General features: G+C 37.0%; 3 protein-coding genes and 1 pseudogene across 9 annotated transcripts; 3 read left to right on the plus strand and 1 right to left on the minus strand.

Annotated features, from left to right (window-relative positions):
• The first annotated feature begins 2130 nt into the window (after positions 1-2130).
• LOC110749715 (uncharacterized) lies at positions 2131-5202 on the plus strand. Of its 4 annotated transcripts, none has more exons than XM_088248123.1 (8): positions 2131-2284; positions 2369-2548; positions 2640-2710; positions 2846-3021; positions 3104-3370; positions 4136-4445; positions 4530-4559; positions 4661-5202. In XM_088248123.1, the coding sequence occupies exons 4-8, from the start codon at positions 2867-2869 to the stop codon at positions 4766-4768; spliced, it is 870 nt and encodes a 289-aa protein (XP_088104249.1). In that variant the 5' UTR covers positions 2131-2284; positions 2369-2548; positions 2640-2710; positions 2846-2866; the 3' UTR covers positions 4769-5202. The 4 variants fall into 4 exon arrangements, with proteins under 4 accessions (XP_088104249.1, XP_088104248.1, XP_021805570.1 ...); XM_088248122.1 differs by having other exon boundaries at positions 2644-2710; XM_021949878.2 differs by having other exon boundaries at positions 2132-2284; positions 2866-3021.
• Positions 5203-7243: 2041 nt separating this feature from the next.
• On the plus strand, positions 7244-10292 carry LOC110749716 (uncharacterized). Of its 3 annotated transcripts, none has more exons than XM_088248157.1 (8): positions 7261-7516; positions 7601-7780; positions 7876-7942; positions 8129-8307; positions 8395-8670; positions 9408-9717; positions 9814-9843; positions 9985-10292. In XM_088248157.1, exons 4-8 carry the CDS (start codon positions 8150-8152, stop codon positions 10090-10092), a joined length of 882 nt encoding a protein of 293 aa, XP_088104283.1. In that variant the 5' UTR covers positions 7261-7516; positions 7601-7780; positions 7876-7942; positions 8129-8149; the 3' UTR covers positions 10093-10292. The 3 variants fall into 3 exon arrangements, with proteins under 3 accessions (XP_021805573.1, XP_088104283.1, XP_021805572.1); XM_021949880.2 differs by having other exon boundaries at positions 7274-7516; positions 8149-8307; XM_021949881.2 differs by lacking the exon at positions 9814-9843 and having other exon boundaries at positions 7244-7516; positions 8149-8307.
• Positions 10293-10558: 266 nt separating this feature from the next.
• On the plus strand, positions 10559-11760 carry LOC148297030 (uncharacterized; annotated as a pseudogene).
• Positions 11761-11917: 157 nt separating this feature from the next.
• On the minus strand, positions 11918-17671 carry SYN1 (Rad21/Rec8-like family protein). 2 transcript variants are annotated; one of them, XM_088248078.1, is made up of 21 exons: positions 17385-17671; positions 17072-17140; positions 16912-16970; positions 16764-16808; positions 16632-16651; positions 16462-16538; positions 16012-16120; positions 15341-15416; positions 15150-15228; positions 14933-15036; positions 14386-14459; positions 14140-14292; positions 13686-13851; positions 13523-13596; positions 13230-13422; positions 13056-13122; positions 12798-12931; positions 12602-12686; positions 12389-12501; positions 12171-12259; positions 11918-12071 (listed from the first exon to the last, which is right to left on the minus strand). In XM_088248078.1, the coding sequence occupies exons 1-20, from the start codon at positions 17435-17437 to the stop codon at positions 12174-12176; spliced, it is 1836 nt and encodes a 611-aa protein (XP_088104204.1). In that variant the 5' UTR covers positions 17438-17671; the 3' UTR covers positions 11918-12071; positions 12171-12173. The 2 variants fall into 2 exon arrangements, with proteins under 2 accessions (XP_088104204.1, XP_021805630.1); XM_021949938.2 differs by having other exon boundaries at positions 11918-12259.
• Positions 17672-19101: the final 1430 nt, after the last annotated feature.

Here is a 19101-nt window from a genome sequence, read left to right on the forward strand (position 1 = left end):
TCCCTTCTTCCCGCACGTGCTTATTGATGTGTATGATTTCCTCGTAAAGAGGGCCATTCCACTTTCTTCATTTGAATTAGTAATAGGTATATATGTATAGAGTGCTGATTTTCTCACTTCCCTTTCGTCCATTTACACTCACTAAACATAATGACTTGGATCCAAAAAACCTAAACACAATGGCTGCCTGTTTTGAGTTTAAATACTTGCTATTCCATATATAAACTGTCATTTTGAACAATATCATGTAGGCGACGACCACCAAGTCATTATAATTCTCTTGAACCCTTTCAGCAGCAGCAAAGGTTTGTCCTGCATCCGTCTTCCTCCCTTGGAGACATCCGAGACTCACTTCGAGGGATCAGATGGCATCCGATCCCCCTCAAAGGTTATGTTGAATCCGGACGCATTCTTCCCTGGTGACTAGCGTATTTTTTTCACTGGATATGCGACATGGTGAATTGCAGTTTTTTTACAGAGGCCAAGTCGTCTATGCAGCTGATTACTATTATGGAGCGATTATATCGTTTGGCCTTAATTTGTGTTGTGAGCGATTATATCTTTCGGCCTCAGTGAGTTGATGATATTTTGGGTTCTTTACATATGATTCTCCGAATTGTGTATTTAGCAATTTTATAAGTGTTATCTCACATGTCTCGAATGTTCTCCTTCTGCCAAAAAGCTAGAACAAATTTTAGTTAAAAACATGATATCTGATAAATATAAATTGAAGCATAAAAAGAATGGAATATATAAATTGAAGCATAAATATGAACTGTACAAATTTTAGGTCACTACTTGTTTTAGCAAAGAAAGTGTACCTGTGTTTGGCACTCAGCTTCGACTTGCTATCAATAATCTTTTACCATTCACGCAGTGTATATCCGTACGTAACAGCGGAATATCTCAGATTTCTAATTCCTTAACCAAGTAGAATTTTCCTTTTATTGGTAGTAATTTTTTAATTTCAAAGTATCCATTTTGTTATAGTTTTTAACTCTTCGCATTGCTCCAGGCTGATAACTGGAGCTCTGCAGGTGGCTGAGGGTTCACACTTGATCTTTGATGAGACCCAGCAGTTGGAAGCTAGGACTCTAAACTCTGTAGGGGTTGAAAATGCAAGAGTGCTTAAAACTCTATGGAGTTGCAAAAGGTGATTTTTCTGTTGTAGTTTTCTTTATGTATTTACCGCTTAGTGCACCAAGATTGGAAAACTCTGCTTTCGTGGTAAACAATGCATTCATTCCTGAGAATTTTAAAAGATTTGTGCTTCATGAGATTATTAGGTCGTCCATATGTAGCAGTACTTGATACAATTTTGAAAAATAAATTACCAGTTTTTTCATACATCTTGCAAAATAAATGACCAGGAATGATATTGTTTGTTCAAAATCCATTTCAGAGACTTGCGTTTGATTAGTTTGTACTTCTTTTATCCACTTTCAGAAAATGACTTATATGGCAAACTTAAGATTTATTATGGCCCCAAATTTTAAGAGCACCAGAAAGTTCTTATGAACTCTATTTGCAATCAATGCCTATCTTTGGTCAAGTGGTGCCGGAACTAGGAGCAAATTCAATTCATGATCAAGGTTCTGCTCCTATACATTGATCTGGAAATGGTAAACAACATGATATGAGATAAATATAATGTTGCCAGTACATCTTTGCGCTGCAACACACATAAAATAAGCAAATCAAACTTCTACATGAATATTGAAGTAGATGAACTTTCTTGTCTAATTCCATCTAACACTTTTTTCATACATCTTTCAAATTAAGATTAATGTGTCAGTCATTAATCACAACTGACAAGTTAAACCTATCCCACTCCATTCAACTACTTGTATCACTATCTCCGCATTTAAGCACCAGGTCTTCAATCTCTGTTTTGTTAAATAACATAAGCTGTAACAGACAAAAGTTTCCTACATTAGGTCACCCAAGTGTCTTAAGCATGTCAGGATACTGTGTGGGGTAAGGGAATACAAGTTTAGGCTTCAAAACTTGTACAAATTTATAGCTTCAAAACCCTAATCTATTTTGGAAAGATAAATAATAAAAGAAAATATTTTCCTAATCAAGTAAATGATTATCTTGATATATTATGACAAACGGAGTAATTATAGTGTAGAAAGATTTATATGAAAAAAGGAAGGAAAAGGAAAGTTTGGATTGGTTTTCCGGTTTAATTATAAGAAGTTCACGTTGGACTGTGAAACCGACTCCCTAAACAAAATTTGATTGCATTGAATTGAAGAATCGTCGATTCCGTCCTTGCTTGGTAAGTTTTGGTGAATCATACTCCTATTCTTGTTGGGAAATCATATATTCCTTTCGTAAATAGGTTTGTTTTCTATTGTTCTAGGGAATATGTCTGTATAAGATAGTCTTTTCGGGGTGAAAGAAAATCATAACTTTGAGGGTGTGTGAAGTGAAAAACCCTAACTAGCCAGAGAGTAGCCTCACTACAATCACACTGCCGCCCTCCTCTCTCTTCTCTCAGTTCCTTCACTTCTTCTCCCAATAAGCTTCCGGCTCACACCAGGTAAATCTCTTGTCTTCATTTAATTGTTGATCTCTTCTTCCTATAATTTTCAATTTGTTTTGTATATCTGAATTTCTAATTCTTGTTCTAGACAGAGTGACGGTTCGGCTTGGGGTTTGGTTTTAGAGGTTTCCTCTCTCTTTTTCTCTCCCGCTGACCCAGGTGATGAGCCTTTGTTTGTCGGTGTGTTTTAATAATAATTTAATTAGTGTGCTTTGATTTGGTTATTTCTGGCCTTGTTTGACTGTTTTAATTTGTAATTTCCTTTCTTCGCTTGATTTCTCTCCCGCAAATTAGTTTTTTCTTTTTCTTACCAGTATGGATGGGGAAGGATCTGCTTCAGGAAGTGGTAGTGCGCTACCGATCTTTGATTTGAATGCTCTACTTGGGAGGCGTACGCTGAATAAGCACTTCGAGACAGAGAATCCCTTTGATAATAATAAAATCACTCCCTTTTATCAGAGAATTTTTGGGTCAGTTTATTTTATTTTATTTATCAGAAAGGCATGCGTATATATTATTAACTGTGTGTGTGGGTGTTTTTTTATACTCCAGATCTCTCATTGAGGCTATTTCTATAATCGAGTCAAGCGGGATCACTCGTGGTTACCTCCAGCCCGATCAAATCATGGTTGGTGGTGGCCCGTGTACGAGGGCTTGGCTGTTAAATGAACCAGAGGAGGACAATCCGACCGCGCCTACCTACAGAGAGCAGTTTGATTCCCTAGTACGGATGATCCTTGGTGAACGAGACTTCTCGAACTTGGAGTTGAATCATTTTCTCCACATCACAGCTTCTGCTGCTTCTGGACGACAGAGTTTGTAAGCAAGCTATTTAATAACTTTTTTCTTATATTTTATTTAAATCTGTTCATATAGGAGCGTGCACTAAGTAGGCCAAAGCACACACAAAGACAGATGAAATAAATAAACCCGGAAAAAATGATACGTAATTCACCTTAATGCATGAATTTCAATATAAAAGCCCAAATATAGGTTGAGGGCACATGCACATGCTTTCTTCACCAATTTTGTTTCCTAATTGCATTCTGATTTAAACCAAACAGAAATTTTCCCTAATCAGATTGAAGATAGTAGTTATCTGATCAGATTAGTTGTGTCATTAGTTACTGTTGTAACTTGTAAGTAATTAGTTAGTGCAGGTGGCTTTATCTATTGTATAGATTAGTTAGATGCTAAGCTGTCAAGGCTAATATAAAAACGCTTCTGTAATTATACGCCTGTTCGATCCTCTCTAACTTTTCTTCCAAACAGTGATTTTCCCATCAACCAAACAGTTTTCTTCCGCTCCAATTCTCTTATAATCAACTTCAAAATGCTTAAGTATTCAACAAAACTAAGAATCGACAAAATGAAATTGAATACATGTGTAGGCAAAATCAAGCATTAAACCTGAAAATTGAATCAAATCTGATGCAAAGATTCTAATGAGCAAAATTGAAAAAGAGAAGACCAAATCAGAACACAACAATCAAGTGAACTACTTGAGCCAATTAATGTAAGTTGGGAAGGGTGAAATTGGGCATGTATCACTCTTTTTAAAAGTGTTATTTTCATTAACTGCAGATTCAATTTTAGGCAACTCCAATGGCATCCAGCACTGTTGTCATCCGATGAATTGCCCCAGTTAGTATACTGTCTGTTTATTCATCTCAACATGAAGGGAACATCAAGTTGGAAAGAGGACTTCAGACAGATGATACAGAGGGATGTTGAGGTTAGGGACACAGTTCTTGGGGTGGATTACTTCTCAGATGTTTACAACTTGGAAGGACCCCAGTACTATGAAGAGAATGCACTGGGGGCATTCCTGTATTCTGCAAATGCCATTTCGGATGTGAATGATTATATCCGGAAGTCCTTCAAGCAATATATGGTATACGAATATTACTTTGTATAATGCAATTAGTTTGTTTAATTTATTTGTATAATATTAATTGTTATTGTTCAATCATTGCAGAAAGATGAGGAAAAAGAGAAGAAACTTATGGTATTAACATAAACCTATAAATTGATTTGTTTGTTTGTTTGTTTTTTAAATAATAAAATTATATATTAATGTCTACTAATATAATTTTTTTTTTTTGGCAGTCAGTGGATCAAATATTTGATATGCTTATTTCCTTCTTCCCGCACATGCTTATTGATGTGTATGATTTCCTTGTAAAGAGGGGCATTCCAATCGACACTGTAATTTGATTGATGCAGGGGCAAAGTTTAATGTCTAGGAAATGAGTCTTTATAGTTTCTTCTGAAGATTTATGCTACTTTTAAGTCTCCATATGTGTATTAATATGGATCCTTCCAGATTCAAGTACCAATTACCGAGGGGCTACTTTGTAAACTTCCAGAGGTTCTTCTGTAAACTTTGTTTTTCAGAATTTAGACTTCAAGGCAATAGACCCGAAAAACATATTCCGCCCTTTTTAATTCTTGCTTTTGTGGCGTGCTTTCTAACATATTCTAGTAATTTCTGTAAGAGATAATTTCACTTGTCACCACATATTGTTTGTGGATCGTATCTGACTAGTAGCTTGATAAGATTTCTTTTTTGTTTTTGCTTTTTTGGTGAGATGTACTTTCTTCATTTGAATCAGTAATGGGTATATATGTATAGGGTGCTGATTTTCTCACTTCCCTTTCGTCCATTTACACTCACTTTGAAGCCATACAATAATGTCTGTTTATTTCAACTTCTACCTAAAACATAATGACTTGGATCCAAAAAAACTAAACATAATGGCTGCCTATTTTGAGTTTAAATACTTGCTATCCCATATGTAAACTGTCATTTTGAACAACATAAAATTATTGCCAGGAAGTTGATGAGTACGGCAGCTTTTACAAAGGAAATATGGTTTTAATAATATTATCATTATTTAATAATGGAATATGCATTTATTATTTGGTATGATTCACCAAAAGTTACCTCTCATGCTCATGATCCCAAACCAATTGGCAAAGTCTAAACAAACACTGTTCTATAGCGTTTGTGAAGGAAAAATCTACAAGAATATTCAGACTATTGAATTCCCAGAACCAATGCCTAAAACCGACATTAGAGAGAATAGGTACTTTTGTTGCCCTGGATTTGGTTGGTTGGCCATTGTAGATTGTTATCATGTAGGCGACGACCACCAAGTCATTATAACTCTCTTGAACCCTTTCTGCAGCAGCAAAGGGTTGTCCTGCATCCGTCTTCCTCCCTTGGAGACATCCGAGACTCAATTCGAGGGATCAGATGGCATCCGATCCCCCTCAAAGGTTATGTTGTCCGCTGATCCAGCTTTGAATCCGGACGGTTTTACGGTTATAGCATTCTTCCCTGGTGACTAGCGTATTTTTTTCACTGGAGCAGGACGGAAGTATTTGGCGTGATATGCGACATGGTGAATTGCAGTTTTTTGACGCTACTTTTTACAGAGGCCAAGTCGTCTATGCAGCTGATTACTATTATGGAGCGATTATATACCTTACTTTGTGGTGGGAGCCGTCGAAGATGGAATATTCTGTTATACGCAGACGTTATCCAGCACAATCTTATTCCAAAACCATGACTTTTGTCCACCATGTATGTTGTGAAATCAACTAAAGGGGACCTTTTACATGTTCGAAGATTTTGCGAATTGAAGAAAGACGACGAAGGATCCTCCTCCTATGGGGTGTACATCACCACACACTTGATGGTTTTCAAGGTACTACTCAACCATGAAAATGAAGATCAATTTGTATTGGAGGAACATGTGGAGTATGTTGAGCTGAAAAGCCTTGGGGATGAGGCTCTCTTCGTCGGGGACAATTATTTGTGTATTCGTTTTGGCTTCCAACTTTGGTGGTTGTCAACCAAACGACATATACAATACGGATGATTCCACCAATTTAGGATGATATCTGATGAGACCAAGTTGGAAGCTAGGACTCTCAACTCTGTCGGGGTTGAAAATGCAAGAGTGCTTAAAACTCTATGGAGTTGCACCAATTTTGCAAAATATATGACTAGTTTTTTCATACATCTTGCAAAATAAATGACCAGGAATGATATTGTTTGTTCAAAATCCATTTCAGAGACTTGCGTTTGATTAGTTTGTACTTCTTTTATCCACTTTCAGAAAATGACTTATATGGCAAACTTAAGATTTATTATGGCCCCAAATTTTAAGAGCACCAGAAAGTTCTTATGAACTCTATTTGCAGTCAATGCCTATCTTTGGTCAAGTGGTGCCGGAACTAGGAGCATATTCAAGTCATGACCAAGGTTCTGCTCCTACATTGATCTGGAAATGGTAAACAACATGATATGAGATCAATATAATGTTGCCAGTACATCTTTGCGCTGCAACACACATAACATACGCAAATCAAACTTCTTACATGAATATTGAAGTAGATGAACTTTCTTGTCTAATTCCATCTAACACTTTTTTCATACATCTTTCAAATTAAGATTAATGTGTCAGTCATTAATCACAACTGACAAGTTAAACCTATCCCACTCCATTCAACTACTTGTATCACTATCTCCGCATTTAAGCACCAGGTCTTCAATCTCTGTTTTGTTAAATAACATAAGCTGTAACAGACGAAAGTTTCCTACATTGGGTCACCCAAGTGTCTCAAGCACGTCAGGATACTGTGTGGGGTAAGGGAATACAAGTTTAGGCTTCAAAACTTGTACAAATTTATAGCTTCAAAACCCTAATCTATTTTGGAAAGATAAATAATAAAAGAAAATATTTTCCTAATCAAGTAAATGATTATCTTGATATATTATGACAAACGGAGTAATTATAGTGTAGAAAGATTTATATGAAAAAAGAAAGGAAAAGGAAAGTTTAGATTGGTTTTCCGGTTTTAATTATAAGAAGTTCACGTTGGACTGTGAAACCGACTCCCTAAACAAAATTTGATTGCATTGAATTGAAGAATCGTCGATTCCGTCCTTGCTTGGTAAGTTTTGGTGAATCATACTCCTATTCTTATTGGGAAATCATATATTCCTTTCGTAAATAGGTTTGTTTTCTATTGTTCCAGGGAATATGTCTGTATAAGATAGTCCTTTCGGGGTGAAAAAAAATCATAACTTTGAGGGTGTGTGAAGTGAAAAACCCTAACTAGCCAGAGAGTAGCCTCACTACAATCACGCTGCCGCCCTCCTCTCTCTTCTCTCAGTTTCTTCACTTCTTCTCCCGATAAGCTTCCGGCTCACACCAGGTAAACCTCTTGTCTTCGTTTAATTGTTGATCTCTTCTTCCTATAATTTTCGATTTGTTTTGTATATCTGAATTTCTGATTCATGTTTTACACAGAGTGAAGGTTCGGCTTGGGGTTTGGTTTTAGAGGTTTCCTCTCTCTTTTTCTCTCCCGCTGACCCAGGTGATGAGCCTTTGTTTGTCGTTGTGTTTTAATAATAATTTAGTTAGTGTGCTTTGATTTGGTTATTTCTGGCCTTGGTTGACTGTTTTAATTTGTAATTTCTTTTCTTCGCTTGATTTCTGAGGAAAATTAGGACATCTTTTTTCACATTTGGTCATGATTATCTCGGTGCAAATTGCAAATTAGTTTTTTCTTTTTCTTACCAGTATGGATGGGAAAGGATCTGCTTCAGGAAGTGTTAGTGCGCCACGGACTCTTAATTTCAATACTATATTTAAAAATAGGCTTACGCTGAATAAGTTCTTAGAGACAAAGAATCCCTTTGATAATGATAAAATCACTCCCATTTATCAGAGAATTTTCAGGTCAGTTTATTTTATTTTATTTTATTTATGAGAAAGGCATGCGTATATATTATTAACTGTGTGTGTGGGTGTTTTTCTATACTGAAGATCTCTCATTGGGGCTATTTCTGAACTCGAGTCAAGAGGGATCACTCGTGGTTACCTCGAGCCCCATCAAATCATGGTTGGTGGTGGCCCTTATTTTGAGTCTATGAAGGCTTGGCTGTTAAATAGACCAGAGGAGGACAATCCGACAGCGCCTACCTACAGAGAGCAGTTTGATTCCCTAGTACGGATGATCCTTGGTGAACGAGACTTCTCGAACTTGGAGTTGAATCATTTTCTCCACATCACAGCTTCTGCTGCTTCTGGACGACAGAGTTTGTAAGCAAGCTATTTAATAACTTTTTTCTTATATTTTATTTAAATCTGTTCATATAGGAGCGTGCACTAAGTAGGCCAAAGCACACACAAAGACAGATGAAATAAATAAACCCGGAAAAAATGATACGTAATTCACCTTAATGCTTGAATTTCAATATAAAAGCCCAAATATAGGTTGAGGGCACATGCACATGCACATGCTTTCTTCACCAATTTTGTTTCCTAATTGCATTCTGATTTAAACCAAACAGAAATTTTCCCTAATCAGATTAAAGATAGTAGTTATCTGATTAGATTAGTTGTGTCATTAGTTACTGTTGTAACTTGTAAGTAATTAGTTAGTTAGATGCTAAGCTGTCAAGGCTAATATAAAAACGCTTCTGTAATTATACGCCTGTTCGATCCTCTCTAACTTTTCTTCCAAACAGTGATTTTCCCATCAACCAAACAGTTTTCTTCCGCTCCAATTCTCTTATAATCAACTTCAAAATGCTTAAGTATTCAACAAAACTGAGAATCGACAAAATCAAATTGAATACATGCGTAGGCAAAATCAAGCATTAAACCTGAAAATTGAATCAAATCTGATGCAAAGATTCTAACGAGCAAAATTGAAAAAGAGACCAAATTAGAACACAACAATCAAGTGAACTAGTTCAGCCAATTAATGTAAGTTGGGAAGGGTGAAATTGGGCATGTATCACTCTTTTTAAAAGCGTTATTTTCATTAACTGCAGATTCAGTTGTAGGCAACTCCAATGGCATCCACTACTGTTATCATCCACTGAATTGCGCCAGTTAGTATACCGTCTGTTTATTCATCTCAACAGGAAGGGAACATCAAGTTGGAAAGAGGACTTCAGACAGATGATACAGAGGGATGTTGAGGTTAGGGACACAGTTCTTGGGGTGGATTACTTCTCAGATGTTTACAACTTGAAAGGACCCCAGTACTTTGAAGAGAATGCACTGGGGGCATTCCTGTATTCTGCAATTGCCATTTCGGATCTGAATGATCATGTCCAGAAGGCCTTCAACCAATATATGGTATACGAATATTTCTTTGTATAATAGTTTGTATAATGCAATTAGTTTGTTTAATTTATTTGTATAATATTCATTGTTATTATTCAATCATTGCAGAGAAATGAGGAAAAAGGGAAGAAACTTATGGTATTAACATAAACCTATAAATTGATTTGTTTGTTTGTTTGTATTTTTTTAAATAATAAAATGATATATTAATGTCTACTAATATTAGCCTAACATGTGCTTTTATTCTTTTTTTTTTTTTTTTTTTTTTTTTTTTTGCAGACAATGGAGCAAATATTTGATAGGCTTATTTCCTTCTTCCCGCACTTGCTTATTGATGTGTATGATTTCCTTGTAAAGAAGGGCCTTCCAATTGACAATGTAATTTGATTGATGCAGGGGCAAAGTTTAATGTCTAGGAAATGAGTCTTTATAGTTTCTTCCGAAGATTTATGCTACTTTTGGTGAGATGTACTTTCTTCATTTGAATCAGTAATACCCTATATGTGTATAGGGTGCTGATTTTCTCACTTCCCCTTCGTCCATTTACACTCACTTTGAAGCCATACAATAATGTCTGTTTATTTCAACTTCTGCCTAAACATAATGACTTGGATCCAAAAAACACTAAACATAATGGCTGCCTGTTTTGAGTTTAAATACTTGCTATCCCATATGTAAACTGTCATTTTGAACAACATAAAATTATTGCCAGGAAGTTGATGAGTACGGCAGCTTTTACAAAGGAAATATGGTTTTAATAATATTATCATTATTTAATAATGGAATATGCATTTATTATTTGGTATGATTCACCAAAAGTTACCTCTCATGCTCATGATCCCAAACCAATTGGCAAAGTCTAAACAAACACTGTTCTATAGCGTTTGTGAAGGAAAAATCTACAAGAATATTCAGACTATTGAATTCCCAGAACCAATGCCTAAAACCGACATTAGAGAGAATAGGTACTTTTGTTGCCCTGGATTTGGTTGGTTGGCCATTGTAGATTGTTATCATGTAGGCGACGACCACCAAGTCATTATAACTCTCTTGAACCCTTTCTGCAGCAGCAAAGGGTTGTCCTGCATCCGTCTTCCTCCCTTGGAGACATCCGAGACTCAATTCGAGGGATCAGATGGCATCCGATCCCCCTCAAAGGTTATGTTGTCCGCTGATCCAGCTTTGAATCCAGACGGTTTTACGGTTATAGCATTCTTCCCTGGTGACTAGCGTATTTTTTTCACTGGAGCAGGACGGAAGTATTTGGCGTGATATGCGACATGGTGAATTGCAGTTTTTTGACGCTATTTTTCACAGAGGCCAAGTCGTCTATGCAGCTGATTACTATTATGGAGCGATTATATACCTTACTTTGTGGTGGGAGCCGTCGAAGATGGAATATTCTGTTATACGCAGACGTTATCCAGCACAATCTTATTCCAAAACCATGACTTTTGTCCACCATGTATGTTGTGAAATCAACTAAAGGGGACCTTTTACATGTTCGAAGATTTTGCGAATTGAAGAAAGACGACGAAGGATCCTCCTCCTATGGGGAGTACATCAACACACACTTGATGGTTTTCAAGGTACTACTCAACGATGAAAATGAAGATCAATTTGTATCGGAGGAACATGTGGAGTATGTTGTGCTGAAAGGCCTTGGGGATGAGGCTCTCTTCGTTGGGGACAATTATTTGTGTATTCGTTTTGGCTTCCAACTTTGGTGGTTGTCAACCAAACGACATATACAATACAGATGATTCCACCAATTTAGGATGATATCTGATGAGACCAAGTTGGAAGCTAGGACTCTCAACTCTGTCGGGGTTGAAAATGCAAGAGTGCTTAAAACTCTATGGAGTTGCAAAAGGTGATTTTTCTGTTGTAGTTTTCTTTATGTATTACCGCTTAGTGCACCAAGATTGGAAAACTCTGCTTGCATGGTAAACAATGCATTCATTCCTGAGAATTTTAAAAGAATTTGTGCTTCATGAGATTATTAGCTCGTCCATATACATATGTAGCAGTACTTGATACAATTTTGCAAAATAAATGACCAGGAATGATATTGTTTGTTCAAAATCCATTTCAGAGACTTGCGTTTGATTAGTTTGTACTTCTTTTATCCACTTTCAGAAAATGACTTATACGGCAAACTTCTTACATGAATATTGAAGTAGATGAACTTTCTTGTCTAATTCCATCTAACACTTTTTTCATACATCTTTCAAATTAAGATTAATGTGTCAGTCATTAATCACAACTGACAAGTTAAACCTATCCCACTCCATTCAACTACTTGTATCACTATCTCCGCATTTAAGCACCAGGTCTTCAATCTCTGTTTTGTTAAATAACATAAGCTGTAACAGACGAAAGTTTCCTACATTAGGTCACCCAAGTGTCTTAAGCATGTCAGGATACTGTGTGGGGTAAGGGAATACAAGTTTAGGCGGTCTCACCAATTATCCCATTTTTGGTCCTCTAGATATAAGAATTTCTCCATAAGCGACCTTTTGTTCAACTTTTATGGCATCGTGGGTAGCAAGAACTGCAGAGATAATATGCTCCCATCTCAGTTTCTTATTAGATTAAATGGTGAACATAAATCATAGTAGTAAAAAGGAGCACAAAACATCAGCGCAGGGAGAGGAAAAGACAAATATATATGGATAGGTACCACAAGTCTTATAAAAGAAGATAGCTGCTTCTTTTCGAGTCCTTCCAGCAGTTAGGTGGTCCAGGGATTCTACTTGAGGGGCTCCCGCTGTGTCGAAATGTGATTTCAATAACCTGCAAGCATGTAGGTACAAGGAGAAGATGCAATCATGTAACCAAAACTGAAAGATACTTATGGACCAGGCAATGCAACATATCTTAAGGACTAACATACCTTCTAATAGAATCAGTTGTTTTGTCAAGAGGCTGATCGTTGATTGGTTTTTGGGTTTGTGTTGGTCCCGTTTCCACAAAGAAATCTGCAAAAATGGTCATGCTAGCTGGTGATTGAAATCCTACTCAAACATATCTTAAGGACTAAACCCCTAGGTTTAGTTGCTGCAACAGTAAATGATTGGTAGGTCAAATACCTATCTCTGATGTCGGGCCATGTTCATGTAACCTTGACAACTCGAAATTTACATCAGGGTGATTCACCTCAAATACGGGTTCAAGTCTAACACTGCTATGTCCAGATGCAGAATAAGGCCTTTTCCGGTTGGATCTGTTCACAGTCAGTACTTCATCACAGGGTTTAAGAGAAGCAAAAAGACTATAATTGCATGTGACATATCAAGATATACCAAAGAAAGAATTTATCACAGGGTTGATAGAAATTTTTTGCTAACCTTCCTGAATTGGCTTCTGAAGGAATTGCCTGCCCAGATGCTGAGCTCGGGATGGATCTTACATCATCTTTACATTCCAGAAAAAGCAAACTAGTTAAAATATCAGTGCATATGCTTGAAGTACTTCTCAAAGAGAAGCAAGGTATGCAACGTATTAAATAAATTCAATCGTACCAGAATTTCCAGGGGTTACCATTGGGTTAGCATCAGTTCCCCCTAAACCATTGTTCTCAAGATTGGCTGTCAGTCCTTCCAGGACTACCTGTGCTGGGTCACTGTTGCCTCTTGTCATACCAGAATGTCGTCGTTGCTTATCTATAGAAGTCTCTAAGGACTGGGAGCCAACTCCACTATAATCTTCAAAAGGCTTCACATTTCAACACATTGCAACTTGTTAGACATGAGCTTAATTGATTTCTTAGAAAACGAGAAAAGTAATAGAAGGTGGATTTGCTTAGATATCCTACTGGATCTTCATATTGTTGTCTTCCAGGCAGTGTTGATGACGATGGTTCTGGGGGCAGGGGTGGGGTGGTCCGTTCTGCACACAGATTAATAGTTAAGGTATTCTTTCTATTACTTGAATAATTCATGAGGAATCTCTCAAAATGAACTACGACTATAACTGACCAGAAGGAGAGGCATGGGGAGTTCGGGTACTTTTCATCCACAGGTCGAGGAGAGGACGTGGATAATATATGTCTCTACTTCCAGTTGTAAATAAATCACCAATTAGTACAATAGGTGGCAGCTCCATGAGGTTAACTATCTTCATAGTTGCCATTACATCTGTCCGCTGCAACACACATAGCATATGCAAATTAAAGTTCTTACATGAATATTGAAGTAGATTAACTTTCTTGTCTAATTCTATCTAAAAGTTGTTGCATACATCTTTCAAATTATGATCAATGCTCATTCCATTAATCACAACTGACAAGCTAAACCTAACCCAGTCCATTCAACTTTTAGTTAGTATGCATGCATGTAGTTTCCCCTGCTTGTCACATTAAGCTTGGTGGTTAAACTTCACCTGTAAATAGAATGGGAGACCGAAGATCAACCTTAGAGAGCAAGGACAAACCTTTCGTTTTCTTCCTCTTCTCGAAACTATGTCTGAAGAATTTTGAAGCCAAGATTGGTATAAATGACCAGGAATGATTGTTTGTTCAAAATCCATTGCAGAGGCTTGCGTTCTTCTTGTTTTCCTTCTTATAGGCCCCTGTCTCTCTTGAACCTGCTTCATCCGCACTTTCTAAATTGATTAGTTTGTAATTTTATCCACTTTCAGAAGAGATTTATATGGCAAACATAAGATTTATTATGCTACCTGTCTAAATTCCTGGCATTCCTCTGGCTGATTGACCTGTTGTTCTGGATGTTGATCATCTTGGATTGTATCAGCTGTGGGAGGTCTTCAGATTAGCATGCATATATAACTAAACCTTTCCCCTAATTTCTATGTTGGAATTTCTTTCTCAAGTACAAGAAACTTAAAAAGTAACCAAATGCAGGCACCAAGTTGATAGACATTAAAAGAATCATTTTAAGTGGATGAATAACAGAATCATGTGAAAAGTATCTAATTCAAGCTTATTCCCATACAAAATACTACTAGAATGATAAGCAGGTAGCAGTGTAGCATTCATGAACATAGTTTTCTTACAAGATGAATTTATAAACTGAGGGACAAGAATTTCATATTTGCAATTACGTAACTTGCATTAACCTAATTGCACAATGAAATATATAGACATTTAAAACAATGTGGAAAAGGAAAAAGCTTCAGGTCGACTTACTTGTCGGTTGCCAATTTCTAAATTCATCTATATTCAGAAAATTGAAAAATTACCCTCTAGGTAAAGGAATGTGCTGACCTTTTTGATGTTCATCTCGAGGAGGTGAAGGAGGAATGTGAATCTGTGTGTGCTCTCCTGACGTGAAGTTCAACTGTGTCTCCTCGTCCCCTTCAATGTCAAATCTGCCATTTACATAGAATAGAACTATAAGACAATGACTACGAAAGCATGGGGTTTTGTGATTCAAAAAGGAAAACATGGGGTTTTGTTGTAGGAGGAATGAAACACAACTCACCTCTCCAAGCGACTGTACAAATATGCATCAGCCTGACATGAGTCAAAACGTTCAGGTAAGGTGATATTCTCGGCCTCAGCTGAATAAGAGGATGATATAGGTTAGCATGTAAGTAAGATTTGGAAATACGTGGTCAAAAGACTCAAAACTTAGACCACTATGAAGAAGGCATATTAAAAGAATGACAGAACCTTGATGGAACTGTTGAGGTGGATCTTCCTCGCCTGCATCATTGTTAACATACTGTTCGTCCACACTATCAAGTCGCTGCAAGGGTAGCACAGAATAAGTAAATGAGTAACTGTTTCTTTAGAGGACTCCATCAATTTAGAAATTTCTGTATGGAGTTCATACGTAGGCATCTTCCTACCACATATAATAACTATAAGCAAAACAGTGGAGACAGCATGTCCTTTCTAATGTAACTACATCAACATGAGGGTGAGCCTTGTCGCATCAGAATAGGAACAAAAACTTCAACTAGGTGTCATTAATAGTGGTATAACCTCCATCGAACAGAAACTACATTTCTCCCTAGAATGTCACATCATCACTCAGGTAGCAGGTCTAGAAGCACAAATTATTAACTGCGCATTGGTTATGAAGGAGAAATGCTTCTATGAAACTTATTTTTATTCACTAAAGAATTGCAATTGCACTCTCCAAATTACTTATGATCCACAGTTAAATCATAAAAGACAAACAATGAAAATAGTTTAATAATTAGCGCACATGAACTTGGCAAAAGAATGAGCTCTAGTAGCACTGGCACCACTCGAAAGGGAAAAAAATGAGAGCTCAAAGGCCATGAACTTGAAAATATTTCGTCATTTGGATGCTTGCAGAGTTTTTCGATACTTACCATAGCAAAATAGGAGGTTTGCTGGAACATGGTGGTGGCGCCGTTGGAAAAATTAAGCATTCCTTCAATATCTATGTCTTCATTCTCAGGCAGAGTTACAGCTTCTTTCCTACAAACATGGAGACGCACCCAAAACAAAACCCACAGTTAATCGAGTTAATTGACAATCCTACCCTCCAGCATGGGTGTGGTGGGTACGTTCTACTTTGCAATACCACGAAACATGGAGACACACCCAAAACAAAACCCACAGTTAATCGAGTCAATTGACAATCCTACCCCTCCAGCATGGGTGTGGGTACTTTCTACTTTGCAATACCACGATAAATCACAAGTTGGTAGTGAAATAAAGAAAAACCCAAAAGCCATTCTAACATGGGCCATTTCTAACATGCGCCGTTTCTAAAACTTTTGGCCATTGAAGAAGAAGACGACGAAGCGGCGACTGACCTGGCTTGAGATTTCCCTTTGGGGAGGACAGTGGGGTCCGCAACAGATTTCGCCTTCCATGCTTCGTTTATTTCGACCTAGAACAACACCGATAGGAAAAATCAATTAAACAAACATAGAATATAATGCCATTGGTTAATCAGAAATAGGAAGATATTTCCAGTATTTACCAGAAGACGAGTCACGTCATCTGTACGGAAAAGAGAGCAATACAAAAATATAAGTCAGAAATAAATATTCAGAAACTGGGAATCAATATGTTCAGAACTTAAACCAAAAGAAAAGAAGGATCGGACGGTCACCGTAGAGTAGTTTAACTTTTCGTTCGTACACGATGACGACTCCACCTGAAAACGCATTTGACGAAATGAATTGGTGAGCTACTGGATATGGAAGCAGAGACTAAAAACGAAGAGAATACAGAGAGAGAGAGAGAGAGAGTTTGGCTACCCATGAGAATGCCGGAGAGTCTGAGAGCCATGGGAACTGAAGGATTCAAAATCTCCTCGCTGCAAACAAAAAATCATGAAAATCTACATCGGATTTAGCTGAATGAAAAACAGTGAAAACAATTTGAAAAACTCAAAATTAATAGAAACAAAAACTAAACCAGATCTTGATGATATCGAGCTTATCGAGCTTCCTCCGGTTGATTTTGGCGTGCATTGTCGCCGCCATCCTTCGTTACAAAACGAAGAGAGTTCCATTTGCAAGCGCAATTGTAAATCCAAAGAAAAGTTAATTTCTAAAACAAACGACATGGGAAAAAAAATCCCAGAAACAAAGAGGTTTACTCGAAGAACCCAAACAGACAGAACGATCAAAACGCATGAAAAACAGAGCTATGAAGAAATTCGCATATATTTAAACAATAGATTCAACGAAACTCGTGTGCAAAATGAATGAAGCAGATAATGCATTACCAGATTTGGCCCAGAGGAGCTTTACGAGCTAGTAGCTGATGCGAGTAGAACATTTTGCCGTCGGTGAGAGAAGTACGACGGCAAAAGAGAGAGGTAACGAGTAAGACGAAGCCGAAGAGATTTTAGAGAAAAAGGTTATGAATGAAGATAGAGATGAGAGAGATGAGAAGGAAGGAGCTAAGCCAGAATGGCTGTGGGTGTGAGTGTGTGTGTGTGTTTGAGTGTCCTTTGGTTCTCTGAATATTAACTGATTGTATGCGCGCCAGAACGCGGAGGCAACTTTTGCAGGGGAGAGCCCGATTTCGTGTGATGTTATAACTGATGAAATGACCTATAGGTGTTGGCATTTTGCGTGCTACAACAGTGAAAACGGACAGATGGACGGATTGAAATTACGATTTTAAACTCGGTTGTGTAAATGTTGATTTTTTATGTAAGTAAGCAAGTGTTGCTAGAAAAGTCGGTTAATATGGAACCCAAAGAATCATCTAGTAACTTTTACACGCTAGTTTCTTATTTATGTGCCTTCATTGCCACGTGGCTGATCTGCCAAATCCTTAGGCTTGGGCTTGGGTCATCACCAACCACAAATGGTTTCAAAAGCCTAATACGGGCCATGATCCATGAAGATGACAAACAAGCCCTAACACACGGGCACACCCACCCAGGACGAGCACGAGCTAACCATCTCGACTATTCTAACGAGTAATTTTTCAATGTGACTGTAACACCATCGCGAAAAGCATTTTGGAAGTGTTGTTGATGGAGAAAAATTTAGTTGTAATGAGGATAACATTATTTTGTTGTTCCCGATCAATAATACCGTGATATATGGAAGTATTGTCACGAATATCACAATATTATTAATCAGAGATAGCAAAATAGTAATATCCTTGTTTTATTGAAGTCTTTCTTCACTTAACAATATGACGGACTAGACATACACAAACCTTCATTAAAGGTCCGACTCATTTAATGAACAATTTCACTCTGCAAACTTCTGAAAGTCTCTCTCTCCACCTTATTCTATGAGATTGTAACCTACTCGCCAATGACTCTTTGACTGACACCACACCTCATATTGCTTTTCTTTATATTTTGCAAGGAATTTTGGATACTACGACATATTTAATTCTAACAAAACTATTATTATTTTTTATTTTACATATATATAAACTAGTGTATTTAAAAATTATTGTATAACCCCCTCATTTGACATCAATAAGGCTTGATATAGGAAAGTAAGCATCCTCCAAATTTGTTAAGTTGGGTTGTTTTCCCAGGCTTGTTGAGTTGTGAAGTCTTTCCACATGCTAATTACCAAATTTGTTAAGTAAGCATCCTCCAAATTAGTTAGAAGCCTTCTAAAACTTTTGATTTGGGAGGTAGGCATGAAGTAGAGAAATTATCAAGGCCACTGTTATATCGACATATGATATTATTAATTTATATATTATAATATGAGTGAAAAATAAAATTAATATGTCATGAATTTAATATACAATATTAATAAATAAGTACACATGTAATAGTTACACTAAAAATTTTCCTGAAGATTATCTTACAATTATTTTTCCCATTTGGCACCAACTGCTTCCATATGTACTGACGCTTATTAGTGAACTTGATGTAGGATGAAATATGGTCACTTATGGCACTAGGAAAAGAAAGAAGGCGTATCGTTGGGATTTTCTAATTGATTGAAGAAGAATTAGAG

This window comes from Prunus avium, chromosome 2 (assembly GCF_965620075.1).
Source record: "Prunus avium chromosome 2, drPruAviu1.hap1.1, whole genome shotgun sequence".
Lineage (NCBI taxonomy): Eukaryota > Viridiplantae > Streptophyta > Magnoliopsida > Rosales > Rosaceae > Prunus > Prunus avium.